Source organism: Pogoniulus pusillus, chromosome 7 (assembly GCF_015220805.1).
Source record: "Pogoniulus pusillus isolate bPogPus1 chromosome 7, bPogPus1.pri, whole genome shotgun sequence".
NCBI classification, from domain to species: Eukaryota; Metazoa; Chordata; class Aves; order Piciformes; family Lybiidae; genus Pogoniulus; species Pogoniulus pusillus.
This window is the reverse complement of record NC_087270.1, coordinates 37,001,784-37,028,117: the sequence shown is the minus strand read 5'-3', so window position 1 is coordinate 37,028,117 and position 26,334 is coordinate 37,001,784. Positions and strand designations below refer to the sequence as shown.

Here is a 26,334-nt window from a genome sequence, read left to right as displayed (position 1 = left end):
GGCATCTACCATCTCTCTGAACAACCTGGGCTAGTGTCTCACCACCCTTGGCATGAAGAATTTCTTCCATAAGTCCCATCCAAACCCACCCTCTCATAGCTTAAAACCACTGTCCCCTGTCCTGCAGTTTGTCCACTGCCATTAGGTGTCCCTGGAGCCTTCTCCAGGCTGATAGAACACACAAGTCTCTCAGCCTGTCCTCACAGCACGGTGATTCCAACCTTTCTATCACTGTTTTGGCCTCCTCTGGACTTGCTCCCTTCACTTGGACCCTACTGCCTGCTGCAACTCCACCACTGTCAGGATCCCACCAGCTGCTGCAACCCTACCATCACCTGGATACCACCACTCCTGCTGGTATCCCACCTCCAGTTAGGATCCCATCATCATTGGGACCCTGCCAACTGCTAGAACCATATTGGGACTCCATCATTTTCTGAGAATGTGCTGTTTACCAGGTCCTGAACACCACCTGGACCCCACCACCTGCTGGGATCCTACCACTCACAACAGGGCAACATCGCCCACCAGGAACCCACCATCACTTGGATGCCACCACTCGTGCTGGGATCCCACCATCCATTACAACCTTCACTGTTGTTGAGAACCCTGCTGGGATCCTGTCAGTTGCTGGGATCCTATCACCTGCACTGGGACTCACCACCCATCACCTGGACCCACTACCCATGCTGGGATTCCACCACCCATTTGAAACTCATCAACTTCTGTAACACCACTGTGACTCCATTGTCTGTATGGACCCCATTTTTCACCAGGACCACACCATTGTCTGGACCCCAGACCCCATCATCCATGCTGAGATCCTACAACCCACTGAGACTTCACCGACTGCTGAAACCCCAGGAGACCATTGTCTACTGACACTCAAGTGCATACTGGAACCCCACCCCCTATTGGGACCCCACCAACTGCTGGAACTTCATTGGGATCCCATCATCTGCTAGAATCCAAGTGCCCACCCCAATCCCAGAGTCACTCGGACCCCAGCACTCACTGGGACCCCATTGCTCCCTAGGATCCCACCATCACCTCGCCCCCAGCACCCATTCTGGGATCCCACCACCAACTGTGATCCCAACTGCTGGAGCCCTGCTGCTGCCTGAACACCATCCACTGGGACCCTATTGTGACCTGAACTGGCCCAACCATTGGGATGTCACCACCCACTTGGACCTTCATTATTGCTGGAACCACACTGAAACCCCATTGCCTGCTGATACTCAAGGGCCCACTGGGACTCCACCACCACCTGGACCCCACCATTCATGCAGGAACTCCACCACCCTTTGGGACTCTCTCAACTGTTGGAATTCCACTGTCTGCTGGAACTCCACCACCCACCAAGATCCCATTGCCCACTGGGATCCCACTGGTCTTTGGACTCCACCACCCATTGGGACCCTGCCAACTGATGGAACCCAAATGTTTGCCAGAACCATACTATTGCCTGGAAGCCACGATCCATTGGGACCCCACCAACTGGTGGAACTTCACCACCTGCCAGAACCATACCATTGCCTGAATTCCATCACTCATTGGGACTCCTTCAACTAGTGGAACCTCGCTGTCTTCCAGGACCATACCATTGCCTGAATTCCACCACCCAGTGGGACCCCACCAACTGATGGAACCCCAGTGCCTGCCAGAACCATACCATTGTCCAGAAACCACCACCTGAGGGAGTCCATCTCTGAGCAGAGCTGTACACACAGAATCATTTATCATAGAATCAACCAGCCTGGAAGAGACTTCCAAGATCATCCAGTCCAACCTAGCACCCAGCCCTATCTAGTCAACTACATCATGGCACTTCAACCCCCCCCCAGGGATGAGGACTCCCACTACTTCCCTGAGCAGCCTATTCCAGAGCTTGCCAAACCTTTTAAGGAGGAAATTATTCCTCATGTCCAATCTGAAGCTCCCCTGGCACAACCTGAGGGTGTTTCTTCTTGTCCTGTTAGTGTTTGGGTGCTGCAGATGCAGTTTGTTTGTGCTCTCTCTGCAGGGGGTTACTGAACCGGACCAGTGTCCCACGGGATGTTGTGGATTACATCGTGTATGGCACAGTTATCCAGGAGGTGAAAACCAGCAATGTTGCTCGAGAGGTGAGTCATGTGCAGCATTTCCTGTTGTCAGTCTGATTTCTGCAGCTAGTGTGTGCCAGGATTACAAATGCTTGCCAAAAAGTCTCTTACCTGCCTGTTACTTTGGCAGCCTGAAAACACAACTCACATATACACAGAGAGAAGCTGATCCACTCGAGTAAAGTACAGGAGCAATAGGTCATATTATCAGAGCTTATATTATCATAGAATCAAGTAGGTTGGAAGAGACCTCCAAGCTCATCCAGTCCAACCTAGCACCCAGCCCTGTCCAGTCAACCAGACCATGGCACTAAGTGCCTCAGCCAGGCTTTGTTTCAACACCCCCAGGGACAGTGACTCCACCACCTCCCTGGGCAGCCCATTCCAATGCCAATCACTCTCTCTGACAACAACTTCCTAACAACATCCAGCCTAGACCTTCCCCGGTACAACTTGAGACTGTGTTCTCTTCTTCTGTTGCTGCTTGCCTGGCACAAGAGCCCAACCCCACCTGGCTACAGCCTCCCTTCAGGGAGTTGGAGGCAGCAATGAGGTCAGCTCTGAGCCTCCTCTTCTGCAGGCTGCACACCCCCAGCTCCCTCAGCCTCTCCTCACAGGGCTGCGCTCCGGACTCCTCATCAACTTCATTGCCTTTCTCTGGACATGTTCCAGCAGCTCATCTCTATTGAACTGAGGGGCCCAGAACTGGACAATGGTTGGAAAAGGCTTGGAGGATTATCAAGTCCAATCTTCTCTCGACCTTCTCCTTACCCAACAAATCCTCAGGCACCTCCCCAGCTGCACGGAGAGCTCTCTGCAGCAGCAGCTCCAGCGCCGCTGTTGGGTGACTGCAGAAAGGTTCCTGGAAACATCTCTGCAAAGGACAGCTGAAGGCTGGATGGGAGAAAACACAACTCTCTGTCAGGGCTATGATTCTGTGACCTAATGGTACCCCACCAACTGCTGGAAACCAACCATCACCGGGACAGCCATCACCCACTGGGCCCCCCTTGCCTTTGCCCTGCTGGTTGACCTGGAGCACCCCAGACATAAAAGGCTCCTAGAAACTTCTCTGCTGAAGGCTGGATGGGAGAAAACACAGCTCTCTGTCAGGACTATGGCTCCATGACCCATTACCAGGGCACACATCACCCACTGGGCCCCCCCTTGCCTTTGCCCTGCTGGTTGACCTGGAGCACCCCAGACATAAAAGGCTCCTGGAAACATCTCTGCTGAAGGCTGGATGGGAGAAAACACAACTCTCTGTCAGGACTATGACTCCATGACCCATTACCAGGGCACCCATCACCCACTGGGCCCCCCTTGCCTTTGCCCTGCTGGTTGAACCCGGAGCACCCCAAAGACATAAAAGCACAGGACAGGAGGTGAGGCTTTTTTTTTTTTTTTTTTCTTTTAATCTCTTTTTTTTTCTCTTTTTTTTTCTTTTTTTTTTTTCTTTTTTTCTTTTCTTTTTCTTTTTTTTTTTGTTTTGTTTTGTTTTTCTGCACAAAAACAGTACATTGATTCAAGTGTTCTCCAGCACAAGTACATTAGAAAGGAGCTCGTCTGTAATTATATTCTTCCGGGCACCGAGAATAAAAAGAAAAGGAAGGAAGGAAAAGAAAAGAAGGATGGGATGGAAGCGGGACGGACAGACTTCCTACGTTGGCTGCACGCATTTGACCTTTAATTAGTTGAGCACAGCAATGTCACGAGCAATACTTAACACAGATACACCAGTGCCGGCGAGCCCGCGGCACGACCGTACGGTGAGATGCACAGTACTCAGCGGCAATAAATAGAGAAGCGACCCCAAAAAAGAAACATAAAAACCGACAGGAAACAAAACAAAACGAAAGGAACGAATTAAACAAAGGGGGGGGGAGGGAAAAAGAGGGGGTGGGGACACAAACCGAGGGAGTTGAAAAATTAAAAGCGGGTTGGGGAGATTGGGGGGAATGGGGGGTGGGGGGGGAGGGGATAATGCGGTTAGGCACCGCCGGCACTGCCGGGAATGTGGCGGTGGGGCAAGGGTTGGGCCAAATCAGAGGGGAGGGAGGAAGGAAGAAGAGAAGGGAAGGGGGGTGGGGGGGACCGAACTCTACGCGTTGATTCCTCGGGGTGATGAGTACATGGTTTCTTTTTTCCCCACGGATAGTTAAGCGTCAGCTACTTCAATGCCTAGGCTAAAACACGTGAACGCGCTCGTTTAGGTTTCAAGTACAAAGTTAAAATGCCTCTTTTTTTTTTTGTTTATTTTTTTTCTTTTGTTTTTTTTTGTGTGTGGTTTTTTTTTTGTGTCGTTTTGTTTTGTGGTTTTTTTTTTCTTCTTGGTTTTTTTTTTTTCCTTTTGTTTTTAATAATAATATAGAAGAGTAAAATAATAGTGCTCTTTGAAACTCCACTACAAGAAAACAAAACAAACAGTCATTGTCCAGACAGCAGACTTAATTTAACAATATATATTCTTAATAAAAGGTTTTAGCACCGTGTTTGTCACCCACTCCCTCGGCGGATCTTAAGGAATTTAGGCTTTTGTTGTTGTTGTTGTTTGCCTTTTTTTTTTTGTTTTGTTTACTCTTGTCTCTTTTCACTGGTTCGTCTGGGGCTGTGCAACAACGTTTTGCTGTTTTGTTTTAAAAAAAGATGTGAGTCGGGTACGTTAAAAACTGAACATCTTTCCCCTGGCTGCTGGCCCCGTGGGCCCCAGCACCGCCGGAGCTGCCCTGGAGCAGCCAACGCGCCCCGCCCCCGGCACACACCGAGCTGAGCTCGGTGGGTACCTCAGCGCCTTTCCAGTTGTGCCAAGATGGGAACGTGCTTCCCGACGGCGGCACTGATTCCAGCTCGGGCACCAGCCTGAGTGTCCCAGTCGTGGGTGCTCAGAGCAGGTGCCAGAGCAGCCTAGAACATAGTGGCTCCATCACTGCCTCTGGCACTGGCTCTGGCTCCAGCAGCCCAACTGTAGGCACTCAGAGCAGGTGCTGGAGCTGCCTGGGATGTGCCAACACTGCACCAGGCTGGCACCCATCGCTGCAGAGCCGGCTGCGACCTGGCCCATGAGTGGCACCATGGGACCAAGAAGGTCCCAGGGAAGCACTGCAGGGCTGTGCAAGGCTGGTGTAGCATGGTGGAGTCCAACAGGACCTCCAAACCCTGCTGCAGAGTTGTGCCAGACTCTCCACTGGCACTGCAGAGCCATGCAGGATCTGCAACTGGTGCTGCAGAATCATGCTAGGCTCAGTCGTGGTGCTGCACAACTGTGCAGGATGTGCACCTGGCACTGCAGGGCCACATGAGACTGGCATGTGATGCTGCAGGACCATGCAGGACCTGTGTGCAGTGCTGCAGGGCCATGCAGTACATGCATGTGACGCTGCAGAGCCATGTAGGATGCAATGCCGCAGAGCTGTGCAGGACACATAGCAGGTGCTGCAGAGCCATGCAGGAGCTGTGGTCAGTGCTGCAGGGCTGTGCAAGACTTGCATGCAATGCTGCAGGGCCGTGCAGCACTCACACCCAGTGCTGTGGGCTATGCAGGACCTGCACCCAGCACTGCAGGACCATGAAAGAATCTCATGTGATGCTGCAAAGCCATGCAGGACCTGCACCCAGAACTGCAGGGCCACGTAGCATTTGCATCCAGCGCTGCAGGGCCATGCAGCACTTGCACCTGGCACTGCTGCGGCAGGCAGGATCTGCCTGTGGTGCAGCACTCCTGTGCCCCACTCACCCAAGTGCTGCAGGGCAGCACAGGATGTGACCCAGGCACTGAGCCGGAGCCCGTGGCCATGGCTCAGCACTTGGGAACAGTGGGGGTGGGAAAGCCACGTCCCACCTCGCCTCCTTTACCACCTGGCAAAGCAGGGCCCTGCGGTGCCCCCCACCGCATCTGCCCCTCAGCTCCTTGCGCCATCCACACCAACGGGAGGGGCCTCCAAACTGCCTCCCATGTAGCACCAGGCACAGTGGGGAGGTGGGGGGGTTCCCTGGGGTCCCCCCTGCCTGCCCCTGTTGCCATCGGTCCCAGCACCTCTCAGCACCTCAGGGACCGCCGGTGCAGCTCGCTGCCAAATTAGCCAGCACCCCGCACCGAGCGGCCGGCAGTCCCCCCAGCACCTTTCACAGTTAGAGAAGAGACGGCAACAGGCTGGAGACCCTCTGCGAGCCTCCCCCAGTGCCGTAGCACCAATCCTTGCCCCTACAAAAGCCCCTTGAGCTCCAGCACCAGGCACAGGATCCAGCCACCTCAGCGCGCACCAAGGTTGCAGGGCAACTCCCCTTGCACTTAGCCAGACCCACCGACCTCCTGCGGCACCCACAGCTGCCAAGACAAATAGCACCATCCACAGCAATGCCAGCACCTGCTTGTGTCCTGACCGCACTTTGTCTGCGCTATGGCTCCCCTTGGCACCACCAGCACTGCCACGGCTCCCGGCCCCCTGCGACCGGAGCTGCCTGTCCTTGACACCAGCACCACAGCATCCCCACGCCGAGCGCCTTGTGGGCACCAAACACCCCACAAAAGGGGAATAGGGCACAGGTTGCTTGAAATTCATGCTCAGTCAGAAGAGCTATGCCCAACACCGTGGGCAGCACCAAGGTCCCATCCTGGATCACAGGCACACTCTCCTGCCAACCAGCCTGCCTCCACGGATGTAGCACCAGGGTCCAGGCACCTGCAGCCATCCCTGTCCTGTGCTAAAAGCGTCCCAGCTACGCTCCAGCACCACTCCATCCTGCCTCCCGCATCCCTGACAGTGCAGCACCGGTTCGGCAAGAGCCCAGCTCACAGCACCTGTGCCCCATCCCAGCAGGCATCGACAGGCAAGGATGCAGGCAGGAGCATCCCTGCTGCTGCCACTACCAGCGGGTTGGGGCAAGGGAACAACCAGCACCAGCCTGGCCGGGGACACCACGTACACAGAAAAGCACCAGTACGTTTGTGCGCGGGGCAGGCAGGGTGGGCAGCGCAGGCAGGGCAGGGCCACCATTGCTGCCACCACTGCCACGGGAGGCGATTCCTTTTAGGACAGAAAAAGGTTATTGCATGACTCGGGATGGAGACGCTTCCCGCCTGGCCGCTGCCCTGGCCCCAGCCTGCGCCGCTCGCTCGGAAAAGGCCCGGCACATAAGGCAACATGGAAGCTGATGTCTCGACTCACCCCGCTGTTTAAAAGCACCATTATGAAGTCAGGTTGTACAGTAGTAACAGTACCTTTTATATATATATATATCTATATCTCATATCTATCATATATATATAAACTGTAAACAAGAGGTAACAGCGGCTTCTAGAATTTGCTTTCTTCAAGGTTTCCTGTGTGGTAGGCACCCAAAAATACTGTAGAAAAGGTGTGTGGTGTGGTGTGTGTGTTCTCGGCTTCCCTGCCAGTTGGGTTGGCTCCATATCACCAGTGAACGGTGCTGGTGGAATCGAAAAAGAGTGAGGCTCAGTCGCTGGGCGTTGCTGTGGAGCCGGCCGAGCGCCCTTCCCTGCCACTTCGCGGCTCCCCGCAAGCTCACCGGGGCCGCAAGCTCGGCGCGGAATGGAGCCGGGGCGGGGTAGGGGGTGGGGGGGGTGTAGGTGTTTCTCCCTTCGCCTCCTCCCGCTGCCTCTCCCAGGGCTGGGCTTTTCCAGCTGCCGGTTCCCCTCCTCTGAGAGCAGAGCTTGGGCAAGGAGAAAGCATTTCGTCTCAGCCCACTGCTCTGAGAAGCAAGAAACCAAACCAACAGAAAAAACCCAGCCAGGAAAAAAAAAAAGAAAGAAAAGAAAAGGGAAAAAAAAAAAAAAAAAAACCAACAAAAAAAACCAAACTAAAACATAAAAGAGTGGAAAATTAAAAGGTTGACAACACCCTCCCCACTCCCCTCCCACCCCCTAACTGGTTTTGGTTTTGTTTTGAGCTTTCTTTTTCTTTCTCATTTCGGTTGTTTTTTTTTTTTGCCATTTAGGTTGGTTTTGTTTTGCTTTGTTTTTTGTTTTTGTTTTTTTTTTTTCCTGTTTGAATTTTTTTTTTTTTAACGTTTTCCCTCAATAGGCTAAAAGCTGAATATTGGAAATTCAGGAGAGGACACCGAACCCTTTTGCTTGGGGAGACGTCGTGTGCTGGGTTTCCACCGGGCTGCGAAATCCCGTCTCTCTTCTGGGTGCTGACTCTTCTCTCGTTCCGTGTTGTCACTTCTCTTGGCGTGGATGGTTTTGTTTCCGACTTGCTCTGCGCGTCACCAGTTCTCCTGCCTGTCTCTCTCTTAAACGCAGGCAAAGTATTCCTTCAGGGGAGCGAAGAGGTGGCGGATCACCGGCACGCTCCAGGATCTGCCGAGCAGTCTCTGCCGGGCCAGGCGGCTCATGTTGGACACGTCCGTGTAATGCACCGGGAAACCAAAGACCCTGTGGGGACAGGGGGAGAGCAGGGTCACGGCGGGGTGCTGGCCCCAACACAGCACACGCGTGGCAAGCCACGGGCCAGCCCCGGTACCTCTCCATCTCTGTGCACCACAGGATGTCCTCCTTCTCGTTCATGAATACGGGGAAATGCTGGTCCTTGCCCTGCTTGATGGAGTTGGAGCGAGTGGTGATGGTTCTCACTTTGCTGAACTGCAAGAGGTACAGGGCTAGTCACGATGAGGGGGCTGCGATGGAGCCCCCCACCCCGGACACAATGGCCAGGCTGGCAGAGTGCTCACAGAGATGGTGACAACCACTTCTGGGTTGTCAGTGCCACCATCATGTTCCTCCTCCACCCTTAGAGGACCTCCCCACTGCAACCCAAGAGACACAGGACCACCAAGAACAACTGAGACCTCAACAAAGGACTCCACAGTGGGACCTCACCACCATGGGACCCCACCACCCACCTTGGCCACATCCTGTGTGATGGCACTGACCTTTGCTATCCTGCCATGCTCCAGGCACTCCTGCAGCTCCAGCTTATCATTGACTGTGGATGCAAGTGGCCTGGGAGAGAAACGAGATGGACATAAAGTGCGTATGGGATGTCAGTGCCACATCCCCATGCTGACACCCCTGCAGGCACTGGGCAGCTCTCCAGTTGTGAGTGCAATGCACTGGGTAGCCAGGGCTGTTCTGAAGGACTGCAGCCACTGTTCTCCGTGGGAGCCTGTCTGTGGTCAACAGCCATGGGCCACCAGCTCAGAGGGACATGAAGGGTGGCTCCATGCCACCCCCAACAGCATAAGCAGCAAGGACAGGACCAGCCTCCTTCATGGGGGCCACCACTCTGGGCTTTTGAGGTGTGCCGTCACACAAAGTGCCATTTGTGAGCCCACCACCATTTTGCCCAGTACCAACTACGGAGAGGGGACCCTCAGAGCCATGCATGCCTGGGCTTGAGGAAGACGCAGTGGTCTGTCACCTTCTGCAGCCTCTGGCACCACTCTCCCACTTGGTACTGGAGGCAACAGGCACAAGACTGACACAGCTCTGGGATGCTCTCACTGACCTGTTCATCCCGGGAAGGTTCCCCCAGAAGTACCGTGCCCTGTGTGCTGCAGACACTTCTTTGGCATCAATCATGACAGGGTTGGACTGTGAGAAGGAAGAGGAGATGCCAGTAGAGCTCAGCAGCCCCCACGCTGGGCCCTGAGGGCAGGATGTGTAGGGCAGTGCCCCCCGCGGCACTGACCTCCAGGAAGCGGGAGATGTCCCTCTTGTCGCTCACGCCCATGGCCACCACGTTCTCGAAGAGCCAGAAGAAGGGCCGGTCGTCGCCCTCCTTGGGCCGCGCTTCGTGGAGCAGGCGGTAGAACTCGAAGAAGAGGCGCCCGGTGCCCTCTGGGCAGGAGAGAAGAGAGAGGCTGGGATCAGTGCTGGAGGGCCGCTGGCAGGGGACAGCCCCAACCTAGCATGGAGACACCTACCGTAGAGGCCCTTCCTGGCTGGGTTGACGATGGAGAGGTCGTTGCAAGGGCTGCCTCCGATCACCAGATCAAAGGGGCCCCACTCTTGTATCTGTAAGAGGGAGAGATGCCAGTCAGCTGGGTGCTGGCACTGGTGCTAGAGGCTGCCACCAGCTTGAGGACACTGCCAGTCAAAGGGGTACACCTAGATGCTGCCCTTATTGCTGTATACAACTACCTGAAGGGAGACTGTAGCCAGCTGGGGGGTGGCCTCTTCTCCCAGGCAACCAGTAATAGAACAAGGGGACACAGTCTCAAGCTGTGCCAGGGGAAGTATGAGCTGGATATTAGGAGGAAGTTGTTGGCAGAGAGAGTGATTGGCATTGGAATGGGCTGCCCAGGGAGGTGGTGGAGGCATCGTCCCTGGAGGTGTTGAAGCAAAGCCTGTCTGAGGCACTTAGTGCCATGGTCTAGTTGACTGGCCAGGGCTGGGGGATAGGTTGGACTGGATGATCTTGGAGGTCTCTTCCAACCTGCTTGATTCTATGATTCTATGTGTGGAGCACCAGGGGGTGGATGGAGGCTGAGCTCCCTGGTGGGACAGAATCATAGAATTGTTTTGGTTATAAAAAAGGCCTGAAGAGTCCAACTGTTAACTCAGCACGACCAGGTCACCACCAACTGTCCCTCAGCACCACATCTACATGTCTTTTAAAGCCACCCCAGAGACAGTGACACCACTGCTACCCTGGACAGCCTGTTCCAGGCCTTGACAACCCTCTCCGTGAAGAAATTGTTCCTTGTGTCCAATCTAAACCTCTCCTGGCACAACTTGAGGCTGTTTCCTCTTGTCTTATCACTTAGTTCTGTGAGAGAAGAGACTGATCCTCATCGTGCCCCAACCTCCTTTCAGGGAGTTGTAGAGAATGAGGTCTCCCCTGAGCCTGCTTTTCTCCAGGCTACACAACCCCAATTCCCTTGGCCACCCCTCAGCAAAATTGTGCTCTAGACCCTTCACCAGCTTTGCTGCCCTTCTCTAGACATGTTACAGCCTTTCAATGTCCTTTGTAGAGTGAGGCACCCAAATCTGAACCCAGCCCTAAAGGTGTGCCCTCAGCAGCACAGAGTACAGGGGCACAATCCCTGCCCTAGTCCTGCTGGCTACACTATTCCCAGTCAGAACGCTGCTGACCTTCCTGGGCCTTCTGGGCTGATGCTGGCTCCTACTCAGCTGCCATCTATCAACAACCTGAGGTTCTTTTCCACCAGGCAGCTTTCCAGCCACTCTTCCTCAAGCCTGGAATGTTTATGGGGTTGTTGTGACACAAGTGCAAGTCCTGGCACTTGGCCTTGTTGATGGGCTGGTAAAGCCCAGCGTGGGGGGAGATGCAGGACAAGAGACCAGAGCCGTGGTAGGGACGCTGAGAGGAGACTGTCTGGCAGCAGGGCTGGGGGGAGCTGCAGTGGGGGTGGCTGTCAGGATAACGTACGTGTTTCTGGGTGACATTTCGGACATCCCCGACGTACATGATCTTGCCCTGGTGCCTCACCATGCCCACAGTGATGGAGTCCTCACACACCTCAGAGGCGATGTAGCGGTCCACCTGGATGCCCAGGTCCTTCAGCACCAGTAAGCCTGTGGGAATGAGAGTGGGGTGGGCAACGGCCCCTGACCCCCTATTCTGACCCCCTAATTGGTCTAAATGCCTCAAAAAGGGTGTCTGGGGACCCCTACCCACCTGTGGCGATGCCATCGAAGAGTGAGAGCACTCGGATGGGCTTCCTCTTCTCAGCTGGCACCGGTGGGTACACCTTCGGCGGGTCCTGAAAGGCAGGGGTGGGGGTCAGGAGGGTCCCCTGTGGGGTAGCAGGGAGTCATCAGGGAGAGGGGAAGGATCATGTGGGACAGTAGCTCTAGGGCTGGGACCAAGGAGGGAGAGGTCCTTCCACAGGGTCACTCACAAACTCCTGGTCGTGGTTGTTGGCGAAGAACATTTGGAGGCGCGAGGGCCAGTCCTCCCGCCGCCGCAGCAGGCCATACACCCCCTTATGGCCACACATGTAGCAGTTCCAGGGGTCCTCCTTGATGGCTGCTTGGGCTGCCCCCGGGCCCACCAGTAGGTCCACACACTCCACGCAAAAGCACCTGGGAGATTCAGGGGCTGGCATCAGCAGCAGGGTGAGGACAGTGACCCTGGCATGGCCATGCTGGTCTCAGCTGGGAGTAAGGGCAGGCTGCAGTCGTGATGCTTGAAGGAGGTATGGGGGCCACATCGAGACTGGCAGCCTCACGCTGGGACTGGCTTTGCCAAAAACCTCTCTAGATCCTTGCTGGGACCACTGCATCACCAAAGATTCCCAGTCCCACTCCAAGGCCAAGGGACCACCAAAACTTCTCCAAGTCCATGCCAGGATTGTGGCATCACCCCCCTGCACCTAACCCTGCGTCACACTGTAGGGCTACCAAAACCTTCCCAACACAAATCAGGACTGTGCTATCGACAAACTTTTCAGCCCCATGCAGGGACTGCAGCATGCTTCATGCTAGGCAGGAGTGGGGCATCACCAAAATGCCAGACTAGGAGGACAGCAGAACCATCAAAACCTCACTGTCCCATACTGAGACCATGGCATTACCAAAATGTCAAAGCCCCGCACCAGGACTGGCACCAACAAAACCCCATGGTAGGACCATGGCACCCTTAAAACCTCTCCATCCCCATGCCAGGGCCACAGTATCTCCAAGATCTCCCAGCTCCACACCAGGACATTACCAACACCTCCCAGCCCCTTGCCAGGACTGTGGCATTACCAAAACCTCTCAGGCTCATTCCAAGACTGTGGCATCACCAAAACCTCCCCAGCCTCGTACTGAGGCTGTGGCACCACCAAAACGCCCCAGCCCTAAATTAGGACTGGCACCATTGAAATCTGCCCAGCTGCACATCAACACTGTGGCATCACCCAAACCTCCTCAGCCTCATGCCAGGATAAGGGCATCATAAAACCTCTGCAGCCCCACAACAGGACTTCAAAACATCCCCAGTCCCAGGCTAGGACATGGACATTATCAAAACCCTCCCCAGTCCCATTCCAGAACCATGACATCACCACGACCTCCTAATCCCACACACCAGGACTGTGGTACCCCCAACACACCCCCAGCCCCACAGCGGGCCAGTGGCCCCGGACCTGCAGCAGTTGTTGTTGCCGCACATGAGCACCTCGCGTCCCCCACAGCAGATGGTGCAGTAGGACTGGTAGCCGTCGTCGTCGTACTGGTACGCGCACTCCAAGAAGCAGTTCTGGGGGAGAGCCAAGGCGTGAGTGCGGCATGGCCCAGAGTTCTGTGCCAGGGCCACAGGGGCACCTCCAGGAAACCTCTGAGAGAGGGTCTTTGCGGGGTCCCAGCCATACCCGCTCGCCTGGCACTGGGTTTGCCTGTGCCATGCCCTACCTTGCAGTTTTGGCACATTCCTCCAATAAACAGAGGGTGCTCCAGGGTCACGTTGAGGCTCCCACAAGAGATGCAGATGTCTGCAGGCAGGAGGAAAGATGTTACCCCCAGCCCCTAATCCCAAGTCACATTCTGATGCTGTCCCAGCAAACGCTCACCCGTGTCTGGTTCACAACAGTTTCAATACACGTGCCCCCACCCCGCCAAGCCCCAAACCGCTGGCACCACTGGAACCACTGCAGCGTGACAGGGATCAGCCTCGGGACAGCAGGGCAGCACTCCCATCACCTCCCTGTCCCTATCCTGGTCCCCAACAGCCTTCCCAGCCTCACTCCATGCTCATATTGGTGACCCCAGCCATGAGCAGTGTCCCAAGGGTTCCTATCAGCATCTGGGCATCCACAGGCGCCAGGTAGGCTAAGGTGGGACAGGCGTGTCCCCCAAACCCTTGGGCCCCCTTTGTCTCTCCAAACCCCCTCTGTGCCACCCAACTCTGCAGCCAGAATTGGTGCCCAGCCAAGGAAATACCCTCTGCCCCAGCCCTGATGCTAGGCACTGCCCCACGCTCACCTTCGATGTTTCTGCATTTCTGCCGGACCTCATAAACAAGTCGCTCTGCAGAGGGGAGGGACAAGAGGTGTCAGGGTGGGCGAGGTCCTGCCTGGTGCTAGCCCTGACCCAGCCCTCATCCCCTCCACAAAGCCCCTGTAGTAGAGAAGTGCAGGGGATCTCTAGGAGGGAAGGCCCCCAGTGGAGAAGGGAGTAGAGGAAGTGACACAGCCTGAAGCAGCTTTCACTCCACAGCTGCCCACAGTGAGCTGAGCCCTCCTGGCACCAGAACCAAAACCCATCGAGGCCATGCCTGAGGAAGGGTGGGTGCAGGGGAATCCTGACACCTCCTGGGTGGTACCTCGGGTGCGCTCATCGATGATCTCCTTGACCTTGGGCTTCTCCGTTGTGCTTTTCCTGGGTTTTTTGGCGGGTGGGGGTGGTGCATAGGCAGCTGCTTCTGGCTCCACCCACATCTCCGTGTAAACTTCTTTGTAGGGGTTTCGCTCCTCTGAAGGGCAGGAGTGGGGAGGCCCCATTAGTGAGGTTCCATCAGCAGAATCCCACCACGGGGTCCCATTAGCACGGGTCTCATCAATGGGGTCCTCTCAGTGGGGTCCTGGTACTTCCACACCCAACAAAAGGACCTGCCAGCCCCATGGCACTTCCCCTGCCAAACTCACATCACTCTGGTGATGGTGAAGCCAGTGGCCAGGGGTGCCAGGGATAACTGCTGAAGCCACCGAGCAGGTCCCTGTGTCTTATGTGCAGGACCCTGCACTTCCCCCAGTGCTCACCTTCAGGGGGCTCCAGGCCCTTGGGTCCAGAGGGCTGGAAACCACCCAGGGCCCATTCGATCATCTGCTTGTTTTGGATCTCCACCACCTTGGAGGTGTCTGTCTCATCGTTCTCAGGGCACGCTGGGAAAATCTTCCCTGCTCTGCTACTGGCCACCTGCCAGGGAAGCCGTGGGACCAACCATCACACACACACCCACCCTGCCAAGGTGGTCCCCATCCCTACCCCCTCATCCTGGCTGCTCCAGATGTTGCCCACCAAGTCCCATCTACATGGTCACTCCACAACGTCCCACGAGAACCTCCCAGCACGGCCAAGAACCCCCAGGGAACTCAGTAACCCTGCAGAGATCAAAATCTCTCCATCAAGACCTCCCGACAGCCCTGGCTGGGACAAGAGAACCCCAGAGTTCTTATGAAGTCCTCCTGACCCCCCCCAGACCTTTTAGGGGACATCCTGTGCCCCCAGCTGGCTGGTTCTGGGTGCAGATGACGCCGAGTGGGACAGCTGCCACACACCCTGCCTGGTGATATCAGGATGGATCTATTTGGGCACCAATGTCCCCCCAGCCTGCTGGTGCTGAGGGGAAGGTGTCACCTCCACAGCTGACGACACCCTGCAGCCGGTGCCACCAAACAACCGGTGCAACCTTACAGCCAGTGCCACCCTGCAGCTCACCTGCAGCACCTCGTAGATGGCTTTGCGGTACATGGGCTGCTTGTTGTAGGTGGCCTGATGGAAGGCGCTGGCAAAGGAGCTGAGTGGCAGCAGCTTCTCCACGCAAACCTGGGAGACGGGACACGACTGTGAGCACACCTTTGGACAGTGGGCTGACAGGATCCCCCACCTCACGGGGTGCCACTTACCACCGAGAACTTGCCGTCCCCAAACCACATCACCCAACGGGTGCCCTCAGCTGCCCGGCTCCGGCCCGTCATCCACCAGGAAACAATGCGCCCGGGCCACCAGGAGAAGCCACGCAGCTTGCCCCACACCAGCTCGCCGATGCCAAAGCCCCGGCCATCCTGTGCCGTGAGGAGATGGTCAGAGGCCAGGTGGTGCCCAGGGAAGGGTGCCCATGTGCCTACTGCTCCCCCAACTTTCTTTGCCAACCCTCACCTCATATTCAGGCTCATCATCGGCTGACTTGGAGGTGTTCTTGTCAACAGCGTCGGCCACCACTGGCTCAGGTGTGGTGGCCACATTGGGCGAGGCCGGGTCAGTGGGCTGCTGTGAGGCAGGGGGGCTGGCCTCCTCCTCCTTCTGCGGCTCGTTCCGCTGCGTCTCCTCCACGTTCATCACGGCAATCACCTTTGCCTTCTTCTCCGCCTGTGGACAGCAAAGTCGGGAGGGTTGGTCAGGGCATCGCTCACCCTGCACCCTAAGGTGCAGGCAAGGTGCCCTTGACCAGCATGGCTGGGGAAGGCCACATCTGGCAGCATTGCAGTCCCTGGCTATCCAACAGCTCTTCTGGGCATGTGCTGACCCCCTCCTGCTGCCCCCAGACACCACCCTCCCACCTTGTCCCCTTTGGGTGCTCCTGCCTCAGTTTCCCTGTGTATCAAGAGAGGATGGCTTGGAGACCACCTGCAAAGATGCCAAGGATGGCTCTGGAAGAATGAAATGGCACCTGACAGCCCCTAAGGAGCTCTGTGCCCCTTGGGCTTTGTCCCTGGCTCCCGGCCAGGCAGGCTCCCCCCGGGTCTCACTCCCAGCCTGGCCTGGCCCCAGGTCTCACTACCACACCCAGTTCCCCGTTCCTGGCCCCTTCCCCCACCGCCCAACCCCTTCCCGGGCTCCTCTCAGTCCGAGCCCCTCCTGGAGCCTCTCTGGCGTCTGCCCCAGGCTTGCAGCTCCATGCCTTGCAGCTCCATGCCTTGCAGCTCCATGCCTTGCGCAGGTCCCCAGCAGCCGGACCTCCTGAGCACCTTCTGCTTCTGTCCCGAGGCACCCATCTCCGCCCTGCCCAGGTGGCTCGGACCAGTCTCCCAGCCCCGCGGCCCTTCCCGGCCCGGGCGCCCGCTGTCCCCGGGCCGGGTGTGCTATCTCCTAGCTGGGCCGAGCCAAGCCGGCCCCAGGCTGCTGCCGGGACGCTAAATTCAGCGAGGCAGGGACCAGCTCGACTCAGTCAAGACGATCCGGACTGTACTAAACTGAGACGGACCAAGCCGAGTCCGGGATCTAGTCGAAACACTAAGCTCCGCCGGGCCCGGACCGCCGGACTCAGTCGAGCCGGACTCCGCAGAGTCGGGCCGGGCTTCAGGCGGGACACTGACCTCAGCCGAACAGCGACCAACCAGGTCGAGCCGAGCCACACCGAGCCAAGTCGTGTCGGACTGAGCCAAGCCGAACTGAGCGGAACCGAACGCGTCCGACCCAGGCCATCCCGCGGTGGCCACCTACCCATGCGGACAGGGCGCCGCGGCGGGCCGGTCCGAGCCGAGCCGAACCGAGCCGAACCGGGCCGCGGCGTGCCGAGCCGGTCCGCGGGGCAGCCCCGTCGGTCCTTTGTCTGGGATCCCGGGTCACATGGTGCCTCCCGGCCCGGCTGGTTGGCTGCGGCGGGGAGGGGCAGCGCCGCCGAGGGACAGCCCGGCTCGGCCCCCCCCGCGCCCCGGCACGGCCCGGCAACCCGGGGCACCTCGGCTGGACTCTGCCCTGGCTAGGGTCGGCCTGCCTTGATTCGCGACTCGGTTAACTCAGCTCGCCTCTGCTCGGCCCGACTCGGCACCTCGGGTCTGGTCGGCTCGTCTCGGTAGCTCGGCTCAGCTCCAGTCGACTCCACTCAGCCCGGTTCGGCAACTGGGTTCGTCTCGGCAATTCGTCTCGTCAATTCGTCTCGTCTCCGCTCGTTTGGCTATCACACCGTAGCCCGGTCCCGTTCGGCTAGGCTCCGGTGTTTCCCCGCAGTCCGGTCCCCTTTAGTCCGGCTCGGCCTTTCGGTGCATCCCGGGCCCTCCCCCGCTGCCCAGCCCCGGACCCGGTCGGGTGGTAGCAGCAGGCTGCCTGGTCTCCGAGGTACTCACCGGCCCGGCGGCACTGCTCCGGTCCGGCCTAGATTTCCCGCCGCGGGGCTGCTCCGCACTGCCTTTTGTCCCGGGGCCGCGGCCCCACCGGCCCCTTTGTGCTGCCGGGGCGGGGGGAGGCGGCAGCGCCCCGGGGGGCCTCGCCCCGCCACGGCAGGAATCCGCCGGGGGGCTCCGATCCCCCCCCCGCCGCGCTGGCACCGGGCGGGACCCGCCGACCCAGTTCACCAGTTGTGGCTCGGGGGAGGCCACTGGCCCCGCCGCACCAGTCCAGCCCACTATGGACACTGGTCTGGAGAGAACTGGCACAGCTCAGCCCCGGCTCCCGCTGAAGAAGGCTGTCACCACTCACCACGTCCAGAACCGATGGCACTGGTCTGGGACCCCATCATCCAGTTCACTTCAGACTCGCATGGCACTGATCTGGGACCACACCGCCCAGCACAGCCCATCAGCACACACGGACAAGGCGCTGCTCGGGGACCACGTCCTCCGATACATGACCCCCAGCAGCTGCATGCTGCACAGGATGCCCCCAGCAATGGCACTGCCTGTGCCATGACACGTGCCTGGCCTCTGTCCCACCAGTGAGGCCAAGCTGGGCATCGCTGGGCATCACTGGCCATGGCTGCAAGGGCTGTGCCTGTGCCATAAAGACCATGACAAAGATGAGGTGGCAGCACCAGCTGCCCACCATGTCCCCTCTCCTTGCCCATTGCCAGTGGCAGGCAGGGGGAAGGAGCTGCAGGACCCTTAGGTGGGAGGCTGGGTGCCAAGCTGCTCAGAGGGGTAGGGTACCCTTCTGCAGTGCCCATGGTGCAGGACCAAGCTGTGACACAGATGGGGTCAATAGGGTGCCAGCACTGCCCTCCTAGCTTGGTGGCATGTTTTTGGGAGTCAAACTTTCTTACCAGTGCTGGGCAGAGCGAGGGGCCCGGTTGCAGCCCCTAGCTGTGCCCTGCCAGTACCCCGGCAGGCTCTGGTGGGTCACCTCCCCCTCCCCTGCTGAGCAGTGGCTCCTCAGCTCTGGGACCCCTTTGTGTTGCAGAGTGAAGAGACAATGGGGCAAATGGCTGTCACCCCCCAGGCATGGGGCTGGAAGAGGGGACGGTGGCAGAGCACTCCTGCCTTGCCAACCCCCACTCTGTCCAGGGGCTGGCAACTTGGCCAAACCATTCCACTCAAGTGACCCTGAACATCTGTGCACCAATACCAGGCAATGAGCCCCTCTAGGTCACAGTGAGTTTACAGCAGCCCATGGGCACCACCACGGGGTGACCCCTCCAGCACTCCTCAGCCATGTCACAGCACTAAAGTAGCTTTGGAGGTCTGGAATAAAGTGATCTGGAGACGAACCATCCCTGGTCAGATGATGGGGTGGGCCACAAGCGTTTGCCAGCATGGCCAGGGGATGCACCTAGGGTGTCCTTGGGAAGACACCCCAGCCAGGGGCACTAGGGCGCTGCGAGAGAAGCATGGGGCACCCACTGCCTGGGCTCCTCGGAGGAGGGGACGACAACGATTCCAGGAATCTCCAGCTTTGTCCGGAGGGAGGAAATGTCCCATCGGACGATCATTAAAGAGAGATAAGCTGCATCTCCAGGGGATGGGACATCCAGACAATCAACCCAGCCGCTGCCCTCAGGCCATAACCCACTCTGACCAGGAACTTGCTCCGGTTGCTGCCCTATCCCCACCCCATGCTAGGCATGGCAGCAAACAACAACCACCAATGCGTGTGGCAAACCTGACTGCAAGCACAGCTCAGCTCAGCCTGGGGGTGCTCATCCTGGCTGGGACCTCCCATGAGACCCACTGGTTCCTGGGCCCACCCTGTGCCTGTGGGCAGCAGCTGCACACAGACCCCTGGATGCACAGACCCTCGGTGCACTACAGTGCCAGCTCCTCAGTGGGATCTCCTTGTGCTGGTGCCAGCTGCCCTGAGAGGATCTGACCCATGAAATACTCTAGTGTGGATACCACTGACCACACTAGCCCTATGCCCTATGGGGACACATCATCGCTGTGCCAGCCTTGCACAGCTCCTCCCACCCCTGCACAGTGCCAGTGTGATGGCATTCAGCAGTGCAGGGCTATAAATAGTGCCTGGGGGTGGTGGTGGCACACGAGACCTGTTGCCAGGGAGACCCACTGGCAATGAGGGATGACACTGAGAACAAGATGAGGGGAACCATCGGGAACACCAGCAGGATTCCCACACAGCTCCTGCCCCATGGCACCCCTGCTGAACACCACGGCATGCCCGCAGCCCTGCACCTTCACTGGGGCTCCTGCTGCCCCACAGCCTCCCACCATGGCTGCTTTCAGCTACGTCATGGCCCACACTGGTTCCCTGGGAAACCGGCAGATCCTGGCACATCCCTCAGCACACCCTGCGGGAGAAGGAAGGGGCCCACACTAACTGCACCACTGGCAGCTGCACACCCCAGGCTGCGGGCCTCCAGTGAATGGCAGCTTGAGCTATGGAGCCTACCATATCCCCAGCAGCACAGGATCCAGGCATGGTGGGGGTTGGGAGGGATCTCTGAGGATCATTTAGTCCAACCTCCTTGCTCAAGCAGGTTCCCTAGGATTGCAGTGACCAGGAGGGTTTGGAATTTCTTCAGAGGAGGTTCCACAACCTCTCTGGGCAGCCGGGTCCAGGGCTCTGGCATGCTGAGAGGGTAGAAGTTTCTCCCCTGTTCAAATAGAACCTGCTGGGTTCCAGTTTGTGCCCATTGCCCCTCGTCCTGTTGTTGGGCACCACTGAAAAGCGTCTGGCCCCATTCTCTTGCCCTCTGCCCTTCAGATACTGATGAGCATTGAGAAGATCCCCTCTCAGTCTGCTCGGCAGAAGGGGAGAAGAACCTCCTTCAGCCACACTCTTAATACAACCCAGGAGACCACCAGCCTTGACCACGAGGGGACAGGGCTGCTTCGTGGGGAACTTGTTCACCTCTACTCCCAGGTCCTCCTCCACAGAGCTGCTTTCCAGCAGGTCAACCCCTAACCTGTCCTGGTGCAGGGCTTTTTCCCTCCCCACGTGCAGGACCATACATTTGCCCTTGTTGAACTTCATGAGGCTCAACTCTCCACCCTGCTCAGGTCTTGCCGAACGGCAGCACCACTTGGCGGTGCGTCAGCGACTTCTCCCAGTCCACTACCATCCCCACCACCTCCAGCAGCGTCCACTTCCTTACCTCCCTCTTCCAGCGTGCCAGCCACTCGTCCCGTTTCCTCTTGCTGATGTAGTAGGGGTCTCCAGCCTGGAAGGTGTGCCGCTGCATGGGCCGCTGCCGCAGGCTCGACTCCCAGCCCAGCCCCCCACGCAGCCGCCCGCGGGAGCCCTGCGCCAGAGGGAAAGAGAGATGAGGCTGAGGGCTGCAGCTCCAGAGCGGCCACGAGCACGGGGGATGGCAGTGTGGTGGTGGGAGCCGTGGCCTGGCGTGAGAAAGAGTGGAGCTGCTCGTGGGAGACTGGAGGTAGGCACTCTGCTGGGAGAGATGGGCACAGGCTGGGTGCACACACACACATTCTCTGGCCCACACCTCTGTCTGGACCTCGATGTACCCGGTCCATCTGGCTGCACCACGGTGGGCACCACTAGCATTGTCCTGGGCATGGATCTGCCCCTGACCAACGTGGTCTGCCCAGGCACCTAGGGGAGGTGTGGGGTCAACTCAGGCATCATCCCGTTCGATGACAGGGCTGGAGAGGAGGGTTCACCAGGCTGGTAGTGGTGCCATCTGCTCCTGGTGCCTGGCTGTGCATAGGAGCCCTACAGGGAGGGATCAGGGGATGCCGGCTGCCATGGGCACGGGGAGCACAGTGCCATCTGGTGGGCTGCAGCACAGTGCTCATCTCCAGGGGGCCCCAGCCCCGGGATATACTTGCCTCCATTTTCAGGGTGTCGAAGTTGTTTTCTTCCTTCTCTTCCTTGCCTGCACGCAGAACAGAGAGCAGCCATCAGCAGGGGGGATTGGCTCAGTGCTAGGGGACAGGGCACTTCGGGGGGGGGGAGGCAAGGGGGCCACCTAGGATCCCCCCATTACCCCTGGGCCACTGAAGGGTACCTATTGCTGCCATGTGATTTTTGGGCCATGCTTCCCAGGGAATGCTGGGACATGAGCTGGCTGCTCCTGCACCCCAGCTGGGAGGTCTGGAGTGGCAAATCTCCGTGCACCCCAAAGTGTCAGAGTCAGAGATGAGTCAGAGCATTGAGCATGTGGGGGCAGCCACCCACTCATGCCCTGCTCTGGGGTTTGCTGGAGATAGGTCCCCATGCCAGGGAGGGCAACTCTGTTCTGGGCACCAGCTTCACCCCAGCAGCTGGGCATCAGCCACCCTGGCACAGAGCTGGGCTGCAATGGGGGGCTCAGCTGGGACCACTGGTGCCCTCTTCTCCAGCTGAACATGCGCCACAACTTGCTGCAGGGTGCAACATCACCCAGTCACAGCTGCTCCAGATGCCTACCCAGACTTGCATGGCACCCAGACAGTCTGTTGCAAGTGGCACATGGGAGCTTAACTCCCTGACAACAGCTGTCCCCCACTCCAGAAGCAGCAAGGACTCAGCAGGAATGCAGCCAGGGCACTGCAGGGGACACTGGGCAACAGGAGTTTTCTGGCTTTGTGCTGGGGGCGTGTGCCCTGTGGGTACCCAGGGAGCCTGTCTCCCTGCTTCTGCACGTGGGCATGTGGCTCTCAGGTGGGGAAACTGAGGCACGGGAGAGGGGCCTGGCCCCTTCTGAGACGCTGTTGCCCTCTGTCACTGAGTCACTGAGACTGACTAAACTGTGGGACACTGACTAAACTAGGGACATGCAACTAGTGTGCCCCCACTACTCTGCCACCTTGCCCACCATGTGGCTGGGGGCACAGAGCCCAGTGTTGGGCTGTTACCAGTGCCAGGGCTGCCACAGAAATGGGCCACAGTGTCTCCAGCTCACTTCCTTGAGCATCCTGCACAGGCCTGGCATGGTGGGGGCTCAGCAAAGCCCCTGGTCTCAGCCCCTGCTTGTCCCAGCCCTGTGCAGTCTGTCAACCTGCTATGACAACAGGTTGGGATGTGGCGCAGCAAGAGGTGAAAAGCAAGAGTGTGAGGAGAAGGAATCTGTGCTGGAGGCAGTAGTACTGGGTGAGGGGTGAAGGATGCTTGGGAGAACCCTCCAGCCAGCTGAGCATGAGGCAGCAGGAGCAACAAGCAGACTAAGATCACAGAATCATGGAATCACTTCAGTTGGAAGAGACCTCCAAGATCATCAAGTCGAACTGTTAAAGCAGGACTGCCAGGTCACCACTAAGCCACGACCCTCAGGCATCACATCTGCATGGTTCTGAAACCCCTCGAGGGAGGGGAACTCCACCACTGCCCTGGGCAGCCTGTTCCAGGCTTTTACAACCCTTCTGAGGAAGAAATTGTTCCTCCTGTCCAATCTAAACCTCCTGTGGCACTATTTGAGGCTGTTTCCTCTTGTTCTTTTATCATTTATTCCTTGGGAGAAGATACTGACCCCCACCTCACTCCAACCTGCTTTCATGGCTTTGCAGAGAGCCCGGTTTCCCCTGAGCCTTCCTCTTCTTCAGACTAAACAACCCCTGTTCTCTCCACTGCTCCTCACAAGGCCCTTTCACCAGCTTTGTTTGCACTCTGGACATACTCCAGCCCCTCAATGGCCCAAAACTGAACCCAAAACTGAACTCAGCATTCAAGATGCAGCCTCACCAGTGCCCAGGACAGGGAGATGGTCACTGCCCTAGATATGATCTGGCAGAAGCCAAGCCTGTGGCTGGAAGGTGATGATGTCTCTGCTAACCTCAGCACAGACATGGCTGAAGTGCTGCAAATGGCTCCCAGGGAAGGGCAGCGAGCTGGCTGCTGAATCCAGCACTTGCTCGTCACTGAAGCTGGTGCAGGACACCCCCAGGGCTGTCTCCACCCCACTCCCACACTGGTCCCTGCATAAGGCTGTGCTGCACTGACCCGTTAAGGCTCAGCTCATCTGGTCCAGCTCCATTCAGCACCACTCAGCCTGGCACTGGGGCTGCCCAGGGCATGCCCAGCCCAGCGAGCTCCTCCCCGACCGTCTGTGCTGCACTGCTGGCTCTGGCTTCTCTGCTCCCTCGGCTGCCTGCTCTGTGCCTCGTGACTGCGGCAGCATCTGCATCGTTCGACTCCATCCCAGCCCTGCCTCATCTGTCTCCAGCCTCGCTTCTCCCAGCAACATCCCAGCCCTGCCTCATCTGTCTCCAGCCCTGCCTCACCCAGCAACACGCCAGCCCAGCCTCTCCCATCTTCATCCCAGTTCACCCTCTTTGAGCTCCATCCCAGTCTCCTCCTGCTTCATCCCAGCCTCTTGTCTCACCATTTCCAGCCTTTCCTTGTTTATCTCCATTTTCCTTCAGCATGGCTGGCAGCAGATCTGTGCTGATCCAGGCCAAGAAGCCCCCGAGAGCCAGCGTCTGATCCCCACTTCATCCTCCCTATGTTTCTGCTCTGCAGTGCCTATGTCACTCACCCAAGCAGGAATGTGTCCCAGTTGGGGGTCCAGTTTGTGCCCACAATCTCTGGTCTTGGCACTGGGCATACTGGAAGAGCCTGGCTCTGTCCTCCTGGCATAGAGGTGGGTTCAACCTTCCTGAGCCTTCTCTGCTCTGGGCTGAGCAGTCTCAGCTCCCCCAGCTTCTGGCCACAGCACAGATGCTCCAGTCCTTCAGCATCTCTGTGGGCCCTCACTGACCTCTCCTGCTCTGTTCATGTCCCTCTTGTACCGGACCCAGCATTCCCAGGGTGTCCTTCTCAACCCATGGACACCGCTTCTAATGCTGTCCAGGACACCACTTGCCTTGACTACACAAGGACCTGCTGCCGGCTCTTGGTCAACTTGGTGCCCACCACAAACTCCAGACCCTTCTCTGCACAGCTGCTTGCCAGCTGAGTGGTGCCCAACACATGCTGGGGCTGATCCTCAGCACGGTGCTGAGCCCATCATACCTGGTGCAATGTCCAGAGCAGCACTAGCACACCGCAGCTGTCACTGCCTTGACACCAAGGCAGAATGGACCGCCCCATGCCCACACTTCCCACACTGCCCATGGCACATGCAGGGCTGCCATGCAAAGCGATGTGAGCACCAGTGGGCATGCAGGCAGAGGCACATCTTCGCCCCAGCACATCAGCTGCATCGGCAGGATGAGGGCCAAGCTCCCCTCTGACTCTGGTGGGAGCAGAGCCTAGTGGGATGGGTGGCCCAACAGGATGAGCATGCAAGGGCAGCCCCCAGCTCTAACCTGCTGCCCCCACCCCAAATCCCGCCTGGCACCGAGGGGCTCAGCCCTTGCTCCTCCTCCTCATCCGGCAGCACTGCCCAGCCCAGGGAGGGCATGCCAGGCAGGGCTGGGGGTTCCCCGGTGAGGCGCAGCGGGTGGGTGGGTGCCGGTGGGTGCGCGGGCAGAGCCGCAGCCCTGTAGCCGGGAGCCCTCAACGCTAAGGTCTTACTTTTCTCTGCGGCTTCCAGGAGTTTCCTCCTCCCACGTTTCTTCTGGGGGTCGGAAGGGGCCAGCTCACCCTCATCGGCCGGGGCGTCCAGGCCCTCCTTGGGGGTGCAGCGGCCGTTCTCCAGCGTCCGGCCCGTCTCGCCGTCTGCCAGGCTCTCCGTCTCGTCCTCCTCGGGGCGACCGCCCTTGGGGCTCGTGCCGCCTTCCTCGGCGCCCTTCCACTGGGCACCATCCCCTTCCACGTCACCGTTGGGCAGCGGCTCAGCAGGGCTGGCCTCTGGGCAGGGTGGGGGGCACTTGGGGACGGCTGCGATGTCTTTGGGGGTGTCACTGCTTTCCACCTGCCAAGGGAGAGGGAAAAGAGCTGCAATGGGTGCTGGCAGGGTCCCCAGCCTGCACTCCACCAGCTACCATCAGCAGAGCCCACAGCACCATCCCAGCTTGGCCAGCCCCATTCAGTCCCTGTCCCCTTGCCCTGACCCCAATTCCCCACTGCAGACGGCACAGCATGAAGGGCAACAGTGTATACCCCTAGAGACACAGCTCCAGGATCTGGTGATGGTCTGCAGACAAAAGTGCATTATGCCAAAAAGAACAAGTTCCACTTCCTGCACCTCAGGATGCTGCTCACTGCAGGAGCTGGCAGGCTGCCCCCAGGCAACAATGGCACCCTCAGGACCAGAAGTAGTAGTCATGGAACCCTCAGGACATGGACATGGTGTCACAACACTACGAGGACCAGCACACAGTGCCATGGCACCCATAGAACCAGGATATAGAGACTTGACATCATCAGGGCACATTGCTGTAACACCCTCAGAATGAGGACACGCTGCTGTGACACTGTCAGGACCAGGACACGCAGACATGGGAGAAAAGGATGAGGGCATGCTGCCATGGCATCCTCAGGACGTGCTAACAGGACATCCTCAGGAGGAGGACATGTAGCTGTGGCATCTTCAAGACCAGGACATGGTGGCACAACACCTTTAGGACCTGGACACATAGCTGTAACATTCTGAAGACCGGGGCAGAAGGT

The 26,334-nt window shown here is 58.2% G+C and overlaps 1 protein-coding gene across 2 annotated transcripts in view; it reads right to left on the bottom strand.

The window, feature by feature from the left end:
* Positions 1–4,161: 4,161 nt before the first annotated feature.
* Positions 4,162–26,334, bottom strand: part of DNMT3A (DNA methyltransferase 3 alpha) — a 43,871-nt gene continuing 21,698 nt past the window's right edge. Inside the window, exons 4-23 of one of the 2 annotated variants that reach the window (XM_064146502.1) lie at positions 25,297–25,636; positions 21,693–21,739; positions 20,999–21,145; positions 15,892–16,101; positions 15,639–15,797; positions 15,451–15,558; positions 14,772–14,928; positions 14,336–14,485; positions 13,996–14,040; positions 13,426–13,505; positions 13,161–13,273; positions 11,931–12,114; positions 11,708–11,792; positions 11,459–11,604; positions 9,990–10,080; positions 9,755–9,903; positions 9,572–9,657; positions 8,997–9,066; positions 8,588–8,706; positions 4,162–8,499 (exon numbers count right to left, since the gene is read on the bottom strand). In XM_064146502.1, the coding sequence (XP_064002572.1) occupies positions 8,358–8,499; positions 8,588–8,706; positions 8,997–9,066; positions 9,572–9,657; positions 9,755–9,903; positions 9,990–10,080; positions 11,459–11,604; positions 11,708–11,792; positions 11,931–12,114; positions 13,161–13,273; positions 13,426–13,505; positions 13,996–14,040; positions 14,336–14,485; positions 14,772–14,928; positions 15,451–15,558; positions 15,639–15,797; positions 15,892–16,101; positions 20,999–21,145; positions 21,693–21,739; positions 25,297–25,636 (2,628 nt within the window). In that variant the 3' untranslated portion in view covers positions 4,162–8,357. The remainder of the gene's footprint in view (positions 8,500–8,587; positions 8,707–8,996; positions 9,067–9,571; positions 9,658–9,754; positions 9,904–9,989; positions 10,081–11,458; positions 11,605–11,707; positions 11,793–11,930; positions 12,115–13,160; positions 13,274–13,425; positions 13,506–13,995; positions 14,041–14,335; positions 14,486–14,771; positions 14,929–15,450; positions 15,559–15,638; positions 15,798–15,891; positions 16,102–20,998; positions 21,146–21,692; positions 21,740–25,296; positions 25,637–26,334) is intronic. The other variant, XM_064146503.1, reaches the window with a different exon arrangement.